Raw genomic sequence first — 17084 nt, forward strand, 5'->3', positions numbered from 1 at the left:
AGAAAATGTCATTCATGGTATCCATGTGGAGTTAACTAGCAGAAAGTTGAATGCGCAGAACAAAAATAACTTTAGGGAAAGAGATTTGTTTTCAGCCAGAAAATGGAAAATACATATTGCCACTACTTGATCTCTTCTTAACCCTTTGGAATCTTAGAAGTATTTAGAAATTCTAAGCAAAAAGTCCTTAGAATTTCCTAATGAAACAATGATACCTAAAGATAAAATTTTTTAGAATATGAAAGTCTAAGATTTACTTCATTACACTGGAAAGAAGGTAGAGTACATGGCAGAGAAACAGTAGATTGTCAACACAGAACTGAATTCATGTTTTTTTTTTTTTTTTCTACATCAGACTCTTCCAAATTCACCACTAATCAAAATGGTCCCATTTTCAGAAGTTTAGTTCTTTGATTCTTTCATGTGGAAACTGGTGTCAGCTGAAATCTGTTCTTCAATTAAAATCCTAAAGGGACTATTGCTGTCTTTAGCACAAAAATAACACCTAAATGCAGTAAACAGAACCATGGAAATCTGACCCAAGCCCACAAAAGTCAGAAAGGTAAGTCTAAAAATATAAAGTGATACTTTACCCTTTGTTGTGCTAAATACTTTAGGCATGCACTTTCAAGATTCCAAAGAATGCTTAGGCAAAAAATGGACCTGGGTCCTGAACAACAGTGTAGAATTTACTTTCATTCAGGATTAACAGAGATCTTTAAAAGTATATAAATGCTTGTAGGCATATGTATACATCTAAATATTTTGCTATGTATCTTTAATTTTAGTCTAATGTAAATTAGAAGTGACTTTGAAAAATACATAACTAAAATGATTAATTCTAGCTATTTCTAATTTCATCCTCTGTTAATCTCCAAAACACATTTAGATGAACACATTCAGAAAGAGGACGGTTCAGCTGGTCTATTTTTGACACAAGCAGAGTAAACTATGTCATTGTGTCACCCACTATGAAATCTCAGCCTCAATGACGTGGGTGCTTAATCATCTGTCCTTTACTCATAACAGGCCAAACTGGGAGGTAGGAAGTCTTTCTGTTGACTAATCAAAATGCCTACCTCCCCCACCCCACAGCAACCAGGGGGAAGGGAGGTGGCAGGAACAGGCACAGCATAGAGCTTCAAAAGCTCTGAATACCAAAGTCAGATGCTGAATTGAAAACTGCCTCCAAGACACAGGCACAGAGAGATAAAGAGAAAAAGCAAAAATAAAAAGATGCAACGAAATGAATACCGTGGAGTGAATGACCGTACCTTGGCAACGGCTTTGCCATCGGAATTATTGTTGGAATCCTTAACACCACTGAATGAATCTCTTCTTTGTGGGCATGGTTTCTTTTTGCGTGGTCTGCCTTTAAGATTTGGCGCTGAAAACAAATGGAAAACAATTGATACATATTTTCATTTGCATGGGTTTCTTTATTAAAGACCCAGAATCTCACTACAGTGATCCCTTCTAATTGTTCAGAGAAATGTACATATATTGGCAGGCAGCCCTCATTATTACACGCTTCTCTCTCTGAATGCTTACATATTGGTAGAGTGAGTATACATTTCTGTACATATCTCCCAAAGCTAATCTATTTAGCTTTAACATGTCTAATTAATATAAGTTACACGAAGCTCTTAGCTCTAAAGGATCATGGTAAGAAAAATATCCTTCCACGTTGTTGGACAAGCAGCATTTGGGGCTGAAAAACTGAGCCAGGCTTTGAGCTCAATCTTTGGTTTTTGTTTTGTATCTTGCTTTCAGAAACCTAAGTGACATGCCTGCCCTTATGGTATCATAGTAATGAAATGTTGAAAACATCTCTTTTACAAAATATTCAGAGACAAGGGCATTCTCTCAAATTACCATACAGATAAGTAGAGAGATAGCTAAAGAGAGAGAGGCATTCACAACAGCAAGCTGGAAAATATTATTACATATATTTACTAATAATACCGCAACCAGCATGTTTCAAATCTCAACAAATCTGGCAGATACATTTAAATCAGCATGCTCTCTTTTCCTTTTCAATATATTTTTATGAAGATCTTCAGGCTTATTTAAAATAACATCCAAAGATTACACTGGGGTTAGCTTGATTCCATGGGGGTTACACTTTTGAAAAGACAAGATACAAATCAAAGTTCTATTTCATCCTTGATGCTGAGCAACTTGGTTCCTTTTAAGATCTATACAGAAAGTCGGAGGAAAGGCTGCTGTTTATTGAGAGCTATGACTATCCGGCATCAGCTTTCACATTTAACTTCATCAGTCACCCAAGTCAAGCAAAATTAAAAACAACCAACTAACCAACCAACCACTTCAGAACGACTCCAGGCTAATGAATTACACCCTAAACAATTTTGTTCAGACCTTTCAAGGTACCCACACTCTTTATTACTTAAGGAGTGATTATGACAATGTCACATCTAAACAACATAAACCTTCTTAACTGTTGTTAATCTTACTTAGGTAGTTAACCAGTGGTTTTAGGACATTTTTACATTGTACTCATTTTACAAACACAATTAATCCTACTAATTTGATTTTCTCCTCCGGATAACAGTTTTACTGTTGGTAAAAGCTCAGTAAAGCAGAGCTGCCTTTAGAATCAGAGAGGCAAAAGTTTAAAAAGAGGCTTTAGGGCTTAGGATCCCCTTCCCACACCCGCTCTCTCCTCTCATTCCCCTAAACGCTGCTCTGAAAGTCCATCCCAGAAAGCCAGCCTGGAATTACCAAAGGTAAACAAGCTCATAAACAAAAATCAAGCAAAGAGAAAGTAGCGATTACCCATTCCAGTCGACAAACATCTGCCTGACTGATGTCTGTGCTCATGAAAGCTACAGCATGTGACTGCTCCCCGGCCACATCCCTGGAAGTCTCGACTTGGTGTGGATGTCAGCTTCCCTCCGAATGCGAGCTGCGAGGCTCAGCGCTCTGCTTACAACTCCCCTCCCCCGGCAGCTCCATTACTCATGTAAACACACAGCAGTGACTAGCACCGAGTGTGTGGGATGAGCCTGAGGACTTTGCTGGAGTTGCCAGACTGGCAGGGAGGGCTCTGCTCTCTCCACCTCCCCGCACGGGGTTGGTGATTTCATCCGGCCTGTTTTGTGGATCCTGACCTCTTGCTCCCCTTGTCAGAGCACGATGCCACGTTCCATGAATTTGACACGGTCCGCAGCCTGGAGCCAGGGCATGGACTGTTTGTTTGGTTTAGAAGACTTTGTGTAGCACAGAAGTGTTTCCACAACTGACCCAAGTGTTAAGACTTTAATGACCACGAGGGAAGGATGTACTTTCAAGTCCCTTATCAAAATAATAGCTGAGCAGAAAGCTGACAAACAGAACTTGGGGTAGCAGGTCTGAGGCATTTCATTAAAACAAACAAAACAGTATCCCCTCTGTTCTAAGACTTGTTACTATGATCTTCCCTTCCTAACATTTTGGCGAAAAGCACTTAAACCTAAAAGGCATTTATTTCTAGAAAAGCTTTCAAATCCCAAAGGTCTTTTCGATAGAACTTGCATCGAACATGCTGTGTTTAAAAAAAGGCAAAGGTTCCGGGAACTGACAAGAAGTCATCCCCAAACTGGGTTTATTTTCTCCATTCTTTGAGCTGTTTTCAGAACCCAGAGAAGCACATGTACTCCCCCAGCAGATTCTGAGAATTACAAATTTAGAACAGACTAGCACCTAATATTCTGGTCACACAAACGTAAACTCTAAATGGGATTTGATCAAGAGAAAAAGCCCTTTGTTCTTACTAAGGCAAGTACTTCAGTATTTCAGGTATGGTTAGGCAAATCTTACCAGTCACTCAGGGCTCAAAATCAAATTCCTCTCCTACTCTCCCCTCTGAACTTTTTTTCTCTCCTTCTCTTACGGAACATTATCACTGTACTCCTTGTACTTTAGCTGTGGTTTCTGGCATATTATTATACTAGACTGGAGAATCCTTAAGGGCAAGACCCTGTGGGATGTGTCTTTTATCTGCCCAGCACAATACCCAAAAGGCAGCATTGCATAACATGTATTTGTTGAATGAAAAAGTGACTAATGGAAATAAATATGTCCACATAGTGTTCTGTCCTGTCCTCATAGACTGATCCCGCCAACCTCACACGTGGTATACTTGTCACACTGGGCACTTGTAAAACTGCATTCACCTTTACTACTTATGTTTATGCTCTGCAAACATAAACCGGTGACTTGAGGTTGCACTGGGAATGGAGACAGGAAACGTAAGGCCTTTGGTATCTCAGTAAGGCTATAATCTAGTCCCCACATGCAATGCACAAACACCCTGACGAGCACAAATATTCAAAGTACAGGGGGGAATGGAGCACAAAGGACTGGGTAGGTGCCCCTGCAATCCAATCAGAGACCTTTTGGATTCAGAAGACTCCAGGTAAAGTTTTGGTATTGAAGGGCTGGCTTTGGGGACAGCAAACACTCTGGTCCCCAGGCCACATCTTTTTCCCTCTAGAGTCATAATCTGTCATTTGCTAGGTCAGTGAGTGAAAACAGGTGCATTATGGTGTGCTGGTGGGCAGGAGTGGGGTGGGTCTGTGGACTTTAATTCACTTATGGAAGAGACAACCCCACCTCCTTCCAGCCACTCTGCGAGGACCTATACCTGCCCTCTCCTTGAAAGCTCAGTGCTATGTACTTACTGACAGAACCTAAATCCTAAGACTCCAAAATTAGACCAGCTCTTGTTCTTTAGGTGAGACAGATCTCTACCAAGAAAAAGCTCTGCTAGGGAGAGAGCAGTACCCTTACTGATGGCATATCTGGCTCCAGTCAGTTTTATTAGAAAAAAAAATAAGTGCAAAGCAATAGACGTACTGTTACTTTTACGTGTGTATATAATTCACTGGCCTGGCTTATCACAGAGTTCAGTAAATGCTCTTTGCATGAATGTTTTCAGTATTATACATGAATAATATGAGTAGCTAAGTGAATAATAATAGTAGCTAACCATTTCTGAGCACTTTCTCTGTACAAGTCACTCTTCTGAGTGCTTTGCATACAATAACTGCACTAAAACTCACAGCAAGCCAAAGAGGAAGGCATGATCCTTATCCCCATCTTACAGACCAGGAAACTGAGACAGAGATGAAATTACTTGTCTCCGACCATATAAATGGTTACTGGTAGCAGAAGGATTTCAACACAGGCAACTGGACTTTATCCAGAGCCCCTGCTTTAAGCAACTTATCTCTAATAGACACACATACAGACACACACACACACTGCCTCATAATGAAGTATTCATACTAACTTGGGCTGGCAGTCACCAGGAAGCTCTCCCCAAATGAAAACACTCAAGTACGACATAGCATGAGGGTGCTGCAGCCCACCCCAGACAGGAAACACTGTCTCACAGACAGAACTGATAGCAAGTGGGGTCCCCATTAGTCTTGACCCAGCAGTAGGTGGCAAGACTTCCACTAAGGCCAATAAAACTCAGTCGGAGAGCCCTACATATTACCCCCTTAACCAGTGGGCCACTGACTCTTCTGCCTAATCAGTGAAAGATCTCTGTGGTTTTTTTAAAAAAAATCTTTCCCCTCTGACTGCCCATCTGTTCCTCTTACTCAGTGCCAAGAAATTAACAACTATTCACCTTTGTGAAGTCACTGCTATTTCTATAGGTGTTAATCCTCAGAGAATCAAGCTACCTCCAGAGCTCCAGGCTACTCTGACAGCTAACCCATGTTTTTTTTTTTTTTTTTCCTTTTTAAACGCCTTCCAATATTAATGAATTATAGTCTATTTTCTCAACAATATAGCAAAACAAGTTTGTTTTCCTTACAGGGTCTAGAAGCTCAGAGTTGCAGACAATTTGTTTATATATTTATTTCACTATGGGTTCACACAAGTTACATGGCAGGGCAGTGCAGGTGTGGGAAACTTTTATGTCAACCCCAACTCTTACAATAATAATAATAAAACAAAGGGAAATGTAACCAGTTACTGGCAAAGTAAATTGCTTTTGGCTTAAATGTTCCTGTTTTTTTCTACTGTGTTCTTCCTGTCATGACCGTCTCTTTTTTTTTAATAGCATTTATGCTCTTGGAAATACCACGAAGATAGATAAACTGCTATAAAAGCTGGATTGACTCATCAGTTAACAACTCTTCCTTCCCATTTTGCAGAGAGAATTTTGTTGCCAACACAGCTACATATTCTCTCGAGAAATTCTTTGTGAGCTTCCACTGAAGAGATAGGACTTGCTTGTTGGTAGGGACTGGAATCAGGGGAATGAAAACCAGCACAATTTTCCTAAGACTTTAACCCCCGAGGTCAATGTCTAGAGAAGTCGGCAGAGCGTTAACTCATTCGATTTGCAAGTTGTGTGTGTCTTTTAAACACGAGCCAGAAAACAAAACTCCACTGATCATAGTATTAGGGTAGACAAACATTGTTCTATGTATAGTATGCGTTACTGATAATACCCTGCATTTCTGTAATGCTTTTCCTATGAGGATATCAATTCTCTGGTACATTTTCTTTACAGACAATAATCTTAAAATACCGGCTGGGCACGGTGGCTCATGCCTGTAATCCCAGCACTTTGGGAGGCTGAGGCGGGTGGATCACGAGGTCAGGAGTTCGAGACCAGCCTGGTTCACATAGTGAAACCCTGTCTCTACTAAAAATACAAAAATTAGCCAGGTATGCTGGCAAGCACCTGTAGTCCCAGCTACTCGGGAGGCTGAGGCAGAAGAATCTCTTGAACCTGGGAGGCGGAGGTTGTGGTGAGTGGAGATCACACCACTGCACTCCAGCCTGGGCAGGCAACAGAGCAAGACTTAGTCTCAAAAAAAAAAAAAAAAAAAAATACCCTGGTAAGTTTCAGCATGGAGCATTGCTCTTTCGGGCGGGGAGGGGGGGAGGAGGAGTAACCTACCCTAATTTAGTTATTATCATTTACCGTGTTCTATTTTCAATGTTTCCCTTTTAACTATTTAGAAACTTCCTCTTTCATTACAACAAAAATAGAAAGAATGTTTTTAAAGTTATTAACGTATGAGTAAAAGACTTAGAAACCAAGAATGGCAGAAGGCTTGATCAAAGCCATTCCTAAAATTTATGGGTGTAATAAAAGAAAGGCATTTCACAGATAATCTCTTACAGAATTTCAGTTTTCAAATATGTGGGGGGACAAAAGAAAACTAGAAGCTCTCAGACCTCATTTTGGCTTTAACTTAAAGCCAATATTTAAAAATTCATAAATAAATCCCTGAAATTTTTATTTCAAATCCACAGTTATATTTCATATAGTGACCATTGGTATTAAACTTCTATTCAATTGTTTGAACCTTTCTACAAATTCGCAAAACACTGATCACATATGAATTTAGGAAATATTCAAGTTTATTTTTATTCTGGTTTCCCAAAATCAGTCTTCCACACCCAACAGAAATGCTTGAGAAGCAATTGTATTGTCTGAGATATAAACACACTGGGCCATTGACAAGTACAACTTGATCCTGCAGGACATTCTAACTCTGATGATGAATTTTAAACAATAGACATGGAAACACAATACTGCAAAAGTTTTATTATTTGGTAATTGTTCTGACAGTTTCCTCTTAAGAGTAATTATTTTCTCTCAAATAAAGGCATTAAAAAGATGAAGCCCTGGTGGTGGCTCATGACTGTAATCCCAGCACTTTGGGAGGTGGGAATATTGCTTTAGGCCAGGAATTTGAGACCAGCTTGGGCAATGTAATGAGACCCCTGTTTCGATGAAAATTAGCTGGGTGTGGTGGCATGTGCCTGTAGTCCTAGCTACTCCGAAGGCTGAGGTGAGATGATCATTGGAGTTCAGGAGTTTGAGGCTGCAGTAAGTCTAGACTGTGCCAATGCTCTCCAGCCTGGGTGACAGAGTGAGACCCTGTCTCTTAAAAACAAACAAACAAACAAACAAACAAACAAACAAACAAAAAACGCAAATGAGCCCAGAGTCTGGAACCCAAACTCTAGGGCCAGCCAGATGTAAACACTTTCCACATTCAAATGTCATCAAGACCAGAGAACCCCAAACACTAATGGATGGATGCGCCCTAGAGAAATTTTACACTCATCACACTGGATATCATGCGATATGAAGACCTGGACTTTGAATTACGAAGTGTGCTTTTGCCCAAGTCATACCCCTACACTGCTTGAACCACCACAAACTACAATTTAACATTTCCAATGAACTCTGCTCTCACAGAATCCGTCCTTGTTCTTTCTCCCAGAAGGGTGAGCAGTTGTGGTGTTAGAAAGAACATTAAAAAGAAGAAGAAGAAGAAGAAGAAGAAGAAGCTGGCTTTATATGAGGTCGTCACTTTGCCTCTTTGTCAAAATCACTGAGAGCCCCAAGAGTCACTAATGAGAGTAATGTATTACTGCCTTTGTTATACCTGGATTGCTTGGGCAGTTTAAGTCCAAAACAGCCATGGACTTCATTGACTGCTCAACAAACCATGCAAGTAAACACTTTTGTAATCCATTCCAAAACATGCCCAGTCTTACTCACTCTGTTTCATACTTGTGAATGCTGGAGTAATTATTAATGCTCCTGATCAAGGTTTTAGTAATTTCTTAGGCATGTGATTTGCATAGCTATTTCCTGATCTGCCTTCTCTCTCTGCCCTGGAGGTCTTCATTTCTCAGAAACACTTAAAAACACAGATTATTTTACTTCTACCCTTCCCCCAACCCATAAATGGAACAGGACTTCCTAGCCCATCTGTATTGCTAATTGGTTTGAAAGCATGTGACTCCGTGCATTCTTGCCATTAAAACACAAGCAAGCCTCTTTTGAAGTCAGCTTTACCAGCAGTGATAGGCAGATTTCTATCTTTGTTCCCCCACTGTGTCTTGAGGCAGGGGAGAAATGTAAATGATCACATGTTATTTAAATATTGTTCTGAAATCATGTAGCGAATTCCAAGGTAATATAAAAATGTTCTAGAAGTCTGTATAATAGGGTTGTCTACAAACACACTGGCAAAGAAGGGGATTATAGATGCTTTTCACTACTGTTTGAGAAACAAGGGGAAAATCTGGGAGCTGAATCTAGGAGTGAGGAGAGAGTCTGGTTTTTCAGAGGATTGATTCTCTAGGGGAAAATTCTGGAAATAGGAAAAGAGATTGAAATCTATGCCAGACCTTTCCAACTCTCACCTTCTCTCTGGTCTATTTGGTTATCTATTCTTGGTGGAGGGTTCCCTTGTAAGAGGTGGAAGTGGTAGCTCATACCTGCTGTGCAAGAGCCTATGCATCTTTGGGATAATGGGGTCTATATAGCACAGCATGGACAAGACCACAGCCTAGGTTTTCCTGAGGATCAGGAGCCTATGGAAAGACTCCTTTGTCTTGGGATTCCACATATTGTTTTCTTTTTTTTTTGAAACAGAGTCTCGCTCTGTTGCTCAGGTTGGAGTCCAGTGGCACGATCTCGGCTCACTGCAAGCTCCGCCTCCCGGGTTCACGCCATTCTCCTGCCTCAGCCTCCGGAGTAGCTGGTACTACAGGCGCCCGCCACCACGCTCGGCTAATTTTTTTTGTATTTTTAGGGGAGACGGGGTTTCACCATGTTAGCCAGGATGGTTTCGATCTCCTGACCTCGTGATCCGCCCAAAGTGCTGGGACCGCTGGCGTGAGCCACCATGCCTGGCCAGAATTCCACATATTCTATAAAGAGACATCAGGGCAGAGTGGACATCTTAGGACTTAGCTCGGTCCCTAAAGGTGTGCGGCAGTGCTATCTAGGAGCTGATACTGTAGGCAAACGGTCTGATTTCTCTGCCCATGCCACGCACCAGGTAGCTGCAAGGTCCTGTCAAGTCACAAATTCAGCAAAACCAAAAGTGAATTCTCAAAATGCCATCAAGGCTCAAACTCCCACTTTCACATTTACCTGGCAACTTCTTTCTCCTATTCATCTCTCCAGATGCCGGGTGTCCATAAGCCATTTCCAGGCCCCAGGTTCCTCTCTCAATGGAGATCAAGCACAGAAACTATTACAGTGAGAATAAGCATGTTGTTTCAATGCTATACTATGTATTTTTTTCTTATGATTTTGAAATAGCTCCTGTCTTCATTTTTTGAAAACTCTGCTATAAATACAGATTGAGTCTTTCTTGGTATGGTTCTATATCGTAAAAATAGAATATTAACAAGATCATTGTGTTTTTCTCTTAAGGCTGTTTAAGGATGCGCTCTGGAAATGTGTTTTAAGGCATTTTGATTTCCACAATTTCTGAAGGTTATACAGATAGAACCTCTTAAACAAAGAGAGTTAATTTTTTGTCTCTCTCTTTTTTCTTTTTGTTAAAATCAATAAAGCTGCTCATTCCAGTCTATGATTGATATGTTCTGTGGTGTTACTATTGAACATGACAGCACAGAAGTGAAACCAACATTTTTGTGTCAAATAGCCTTGTAAGAGCAGTAAATATCAGAACACTTTTTAAACTCATTTGTAAACAGGACATTCTTGTTCAGCCATTTCTCCACGTTTGGAAATGAGACAGTCCATTTCATCATTGAGGATAATTGATTTGCTACCCTCTCTACAGAAAACATTCCTCACTTGGAAATAAGTAAAAGAGATGGGTTGTTTTTGTTTTTGTTTTGGTGTGTATGTGGATTAACATGGAGATATTTAACTTATTGCATACTTGGATGAGTATGTCATGGGATACATTTTAGTATTTAAAAGACATACACTTAAGAAACAGTCATCAAGTGATAGGCTCCCAATTTATTTTAAAAAGATCCAAAAAGGAATTTGTACAGAAAGGGGGCTTTTCACTCGCTCTGTGCTTTTATACCTTTCAGAAAGAATAATGTGAATAGTAGGATAGTCTCTTACTTAAAAGTAAAAAGATGACTATTTTTGGTTGTCTGAGATTCGGAGACATTTTTCTTTGTTCAGGCAAATCCCTGTCACCCTTCCTTCCTATGAGGGCATCAGTACCGTCCCCAACTAAGTACCTCAGTGGTCTCTGAGCTTCATTTGTTTGCGCAGGTACAGGAGCCAAGATACTGGAAAATGACTAAAAACTCTTCCGTGGTACCAAGAAACTCATGCAAACTCACAGATTGTATAGAGGAGTGTGCGTCTTGGAGCAGGGTGGGGTGAGGGTACAGAATGAGAAGAGAAAGGGGCCTGGGGTGGGCGTGGAGAGGCAGCAACAAGGTTCATCATACCTGGTGACATGTTGACTAAGTGCAGATTATAAGCCATGGGGCAAGCTAGAGTTATCAGTCAATTGGAGGGAAGTTTGTCACACGATAGAGAAAGAGCACACAGATACCATCAGAAACCCTAACGTAAAGCTAACAGTGAACCCAGAAGAGGTTACAGCTTCTTCACATTTTTTCGGTGTAAGATAAAACATTTCTATGACTATTTAGAATTGCTGTGTCTGATACAGTCACTGCTAGCCACATGTGTCCCTTGAGTATCTGGAATACTATATGTCAAGTCCAAATTGAGATGTGCCACAGTGTAAAATACATACTGGATTCCCACGACTTAATACAACATAAAAGTAAAATATCTCATTAATAACATTTTATATTGATTGCATATTGAAATGATAATATTTTGAATATACTGGGTTAAATAAAATGTATTACTAAAATTAACTCCACATGTTTCTTTTTACCTTTTAAAATGTGGTTACTAGAATATTTTAAATTACATGTGGCTCACATTATCTTTCTCTTGGGCGATGCTGGTTTAGTCAATAATTCAATGTTATGATTATAGATATGTTCTTGGAAATATGTGTTAAGGAGCAGACAGAACAAGATTAACATCTGAAACTAGAATAATCAGCAAAAGTCACGATTCAATGTTTCAATACATTTAAGATTTTATTCACTGTTATGGAGGGAAGTCATGTAAAAATGATATATATAGTTATATATATATTACACACATATATAATGTTATAATGGTATCTAAAAATTTTGCTGAAGCTGAGGTCTCTCCTCTGTAAAATTTAAATCTGGTAATCATTGACTCAAGGCTACTAAATGGCCCTGCTGAAGATGTTATTTCATTAACTTCCTTAACTAAGATGTCAAAGTAAATGTTAAGCTTTGACAACAGACTGGAGAAGAGACAGAAGGAGAAAGAGAGAAGGGAGAGAGAAAGGGGGGAAGGAACTAGCTAATTATTTATTTCACGACTTGTTCTCTCCTGCTGTCAATATGGGTCGGGTATAATGTAAGCCATTTTCATCATGCAATACAAACTGAATAGGAGAAAATGGAGCTGGAGTGATTTTAGTTGCTTGGAAGTAGACACTTCTTAATCTCCAATTATTGAGTAAGTTAATGGTCTGACTTTTTGAACATTTCATCTGAGAATAAATAGAGAGGTCAGTTATAGTCAGGCCTAAATACAGGGGCATAGCCTCATTGGCTTTGCCAACCTGCCTCAAGTGCCATTTATGACAAAATATGAGATTATTCATTGAAGACTGGCATTCCAATAAGCCCAGAAAAGTTGAACAGAACAAAAAGGTTTGAACTCTGGGGGCAGGGAGGAGATACATTTTTTCCACAATCATTCTTAGCACCAAAAAATCATCAGGCATCACTGAGAAGGTGGCTGCCCAGTGCTCAGCTGGCCCTATGTCCCATCCTCCCAAACAACTTGTTACAGTAGCCAAAATCAAAGCTGATTCCCTCCACCTCCTCACTCTTTGATTCCTGTGGCAGCAGCAACACAGAAACCTAACTAGACATTAACAGCCCTCCAAACACTACATGCCAATCAAAAGGCTGGTAAAATGGGTTCCTATTGTAAAAATAAAAGAGCAACAATGGTGGAAACAGAAATAAGCTTAGGAAATATTTTCTTTTCTTAGAAGGTGGGAGTTGCTAGAGCATTTAAGGCAGTAGCATGCAGAAAGGCTTAGACCAAAATCTCTGCAACATCGACAAAATGTGCAATAAATATCATACATTCTACTGTATCATAATGTAGTAATTTTGATGAAATGATTTGGCGGGTTCAACCTACATCCCGTGAAGCAATCTGCACACCTCTGGTATGTTTCTGATATCTAACTATCGAAGTATTTGTCTTTGTCCTCCAAACTCTTTTATAGCACATGGTATGCATATTTCAGCATCCAACATTATTAACTCATGAGCAACTGTCAGTTGATGGTTATCTAACACATGGGGTCTGCACAAAAGGGATCCTTATTTGGGCAAAAGCTCTTGTCTGCACCAGTCTGTCTATATTTTCCCTCAGAATAACTTTATTTGGATTATTATTCGCTGTTAGTGGAAACTCGGAGGTTGCATGTGTGGCAATCGGAAGGCGGAGAAATAAATCCTTAACAAGTTCAAACACTTAGCTGATATTAAAACCATTTCTAGCTTTGTTAGCTGAAAGCAAACGCTCCATTGCCCTCTCGTGGTGAGTCGATGGGATGCGGTGGGACAATCAAAAAACCCCGCAGAAACTAACAAGAGAGTTTACTCCAATACAGGTGACAACATTCATCTTGAATAGAAACAGGCACAAATGACAACCTTATGTTGTTTTATATGTTTCAGAATTTACATTCTTCAGCCCTCTTACATGGAGATTGGACAAGGTGGGGTGGGTGGGGCCTGTAATATGGAAATTAGAACTTTGTCTTTCTGCAATACAATGACTGCACTCTATTTACAACCATAGCTGCTATATATGTGGCAAATTGATTTTTATGAGATTTAGAAACTGAAAAAAAAATCATGCTCACATTTTAAAAGCTCCTTTAAACCAAAAATAGACTGATGTTCCAACTGGTTTGGAATTATAGGAACCAAGGAAAGAAGTCTGAATAATTCCCTAATATGGAAGAAAAACTGTTTTTTTTTTTTTTTTTTAAATAAGGAACAGTTTGTTTCTGACAATAGGCAACATATGGAAACATGGAATTTATAGAACCAAATATAGGTACAGAATTTATCTTTCTATATTTTCTAAAAATAAAATTTTATAAAATTCTGAACTCCAAATTTAATAGTCAGTTACCCAATTGGGTATTTATCTTTTAAAAACACCATTTAAAATTTCTGCTGTATGCCTTTCAACAATTTCCTGCCTAACAGGCCCATCCCCAGAAAGCAAACAAACCTGGTATTAAAACAGACTGAAGAGCTTAAGAGAAAGCTGGGGGAGAAGTCGGGGCAAAGTACATGAGAACATAAACTACTTTTTTAATCTTATTACCAGTAAATGTACCATTTTTCTCTTTTATGTGTCTTCTCTTCAGATAAAAACCACTCCTCCAACCAGCATTACAAAAATGCTCTGTATTTTTATAATATGATTTTAGGGGCAGATTAATCTCAAATTGGCTTTTCCACTCACACGTGGAAGTTCAGTTTTGCAACAACAGTTGTTTGATTTTGTCTTTGAATTAGCAAAGTTCGTAAAGTAATTTTACTATAAAATTAAACAGCTGGGAGTTCTTTAGCAAAACATGACAACTCTTGTTCTTCCTTGTACTATTGTGCAAGCTGAAATACCCTTTCTTTCATGTCTTTTTATTCCAAAATGAATTCCCTAGTTAGCCTTGTTTAACTTTAAGAAAAATAATAAAGAAGGGGGGCGGTTTTTGCTGACCTCTGAAATTCACAGGCTTTTAAGCACAGGGCGTTTACACAAGGTGCGTTCTCAAAGGGCTTTTGTTTAATTCCTATTATGGAATGAAAAATGATATTCTGCCCCCATATAATGCCGATCCTTGTGTACAGCAAAGCTGTTGACAAGTGTTTCTGTGGAGCGAGACGTCTTATGCCGATTTTGCAGATGGGAAAACTGAAACATCTCTAAATGCTGAGGAAATATGGAACTAAGATGTTCGTAGAGGCTGGAATTAAATTTAGAATTTGACTCTCAGCCCAGGACTCTAACCATGTGAGGGCCCTAACTCTCTGGAATCAACAGAAGGGCAATTTTAAAACATTCTTTTGACATTATTAACCACAGCCTGGGGGCTCAGGGAAGTGAGTGGGGGAGGGCCTGGAAACATAATACAGAGCTGCTAGGTGACAGCCTCTTGCAACACTGCTAATACTTTGGATTACTTGATCCATATTGCCATATACTCTAGGAATATTCCGAGGCTTAGTGATTTCCTTTGTATCTTAAAAAATTAAGAGTCTAGATCCAAGGGCTAGTGTAGACTGCTTCTTAAAATATGGAGCCAGAGTCATGACAAGACAAATTGCGGAAAGTGGTTCTTGGCTTTTCACATGAATCTGGAACCAAAGATCACTGCTAAGAGTTGGTAAAACCATAGATGTTATGCCAGTAGGATTCATCATTGGAGTCATATATAAAATGATGGAATTCCATAGCTTTAGGAAAACCTCGGGCACCAGCTTGTCAGTCTCCACATCAGAAAAGGCAGGACCAGAGAGTCCGACACTTGCCCAGAGTCACCCAGTGAGTGGCAGAGCTACGATAGACCCTGGGTTCTGTTGCATGAGATCAGCAGCAGAGCCTTGGCAGCAGATGGCTTTTCAATGGCCCTGAATACCTCCACTTGGGTTTCTGCAGGGCGAGCTCTGCCATCCCAAGACCATGTTACTGAAACACACTTTCCAAGGAACTGCAATTAATAAAGTCAAATGGGAGCCGACAAGGACATTCCCACTGTGTTCAAATGCCAAAACATACAACCGAGAAAGCTCACTTGGAGCACATGAAGTGGGGGTCCTTCTGGCAGGACTTCTGTGCACCATACTCCCAGCTGTTTGCTCAGACCCAAATGTGAGGGACTAGCAGCAAAACACTTGCAAAGCCATCAGGAAAGTGCTCTGGCATTGGGCGTCAACAACTGCTTTTTTTTGTTAGGCTGGGCTGAAAAACCAAAGGAGCCCTCCTCAGGGTAAGGAAGGGCTTTGGGAACTCAGGATCTCTGGGATCAAGAAGAAATGGACCACAGGCCACATTGCTAGGGAGCACTGTCCTCACCTTCTAGAAGTAACACGTGCCTCAGAGGTCCCAAGCACATTAAGAAGCTTAATACCTGTGTGCCTTTGTTCCTGGGCTTCCTCCGACAACAACATCTTTCCTTTTTTAGCTTTTCTTCCTCCTGCCCCAACTCCCCACTATCAAGCTTCCTTGGCCAGGTGCAGTGGCTCATGCCCGTAATCCCAACACTTTGGGAGGCTGAGGTGGGTGGATCACCTCAGGTCAGGAGTTCAAGACCAGCCTGGCCAACATGGTGAAACCCCATCTCTACTAAAAACACAAAAATTACATGGACGTGGTGGTGGGTGCCTGTAATCCCAGCTACTTGGGAGGCTGAGGCAGGAGAATCGCTTGACCCTGGGAGGCGGAGCATGAAGTAAGCCGAGACCGCGCCACTGCACTCCAGCCTGGGTGACAAGATCGAGACTCTGTCTCCCCCAGCACAGCCAAAAAAAAAAAAAAAAGCTTCCCTATTCTCCTTCATCTCCTGCTGGGTGGGAAAACCCTTGTCAGTACCTGTACAAAGTATGCTTTGGGTTGGCTGCGGTGGCTCACACTGAGACCAGCCTGGCCAACATGGTGAAACTCCGTCCCTACTAAAAAATACAAAAATTAGCTGGGTATGGTGGCAGATGCCTGTGATCGCAGCTACTCGGGAGGCTGAGACAGGAGAATCGCTTAAACCCATGAGGTGGAGGTTGCAGTGAGCTAAAACTGTTCCACTGCACTCCAGCCTAGGCAATGAGTGAGACTCCGTCTTAAAATAAATAATAAAAAATTTGAAAAAACGCAAAAAACAAGCATGCTTTGATCCTGGCACCTGTCACCCCTGTACTGAAATCATCTGGTTAGTGTATCTCTCTCCCTTACCACAGTCTGAAGAGATTATGTTGGTCTTGATCACTGCAGCATCATTATAGTAGGTGTTCAATAAACGTTTACTAAACAAATGCCTCCCTCTGTGTCATGTTTTGAAATCAGTGTCTGGTACTACTTACTAGAGTCTAGTAAATGTTTGTTAAACTGCACTGACTGCTCATCCCACTACAGAACATAAATGTCTCGAAAG

General features: G+C 40.4%; 1 protein-coding gene across 2 annotated transcripts in view; it reads right to left on the bottom strand.

Annotated features, from left to right (window-relative positions):
* Positions 1-17084, bottom strand: part of ARID5B (AT rich interactive domain 5B (MRF1-like)) — a 194932-nt gene that overhangs the window by 44954 nt on the left and 132894 nt on the right. Inside the window, exons 1-2 of one of the 2 annotated variants that reach the window (XM_011988311.1) lie at positions 2800-3189; positions 1275-1387 (exon numbers count right to left, since the gene is read on the bottom strand). In XM_011988311.1, the coding sequence (XP_011843701.1) occupies positions 1275-1387; positions 2800-2803 (117 nt within the window). In that variant the 5' untranslated portion in view covers positions 2804-3189. Of the gene's footprint in view, positions 1-1274; positions 1388-2799; positions 3190-17084 lie in introns of those variants that run through there. The other variant, XM_011988310.1, reaches the window with a different exon arrangement.

Source organism: Mandrillus leucophaeus, unplaced genomic scaffold (assembly GCF_000951045.1).
Source record: "Mandrillus leucophaeus isolate KB7577 unplaced genomic scaffold, Mleu.le_1.0 Scaffold327, whole genome shotgun sequence".
In the NCBI taxonomy this organism is placed as follows: Eukaryota; Metazoa; Chordata; class Mammalia; order Primates; family Cercopithecidae; genus Mandrillus; species Mandrillus leucophaeus.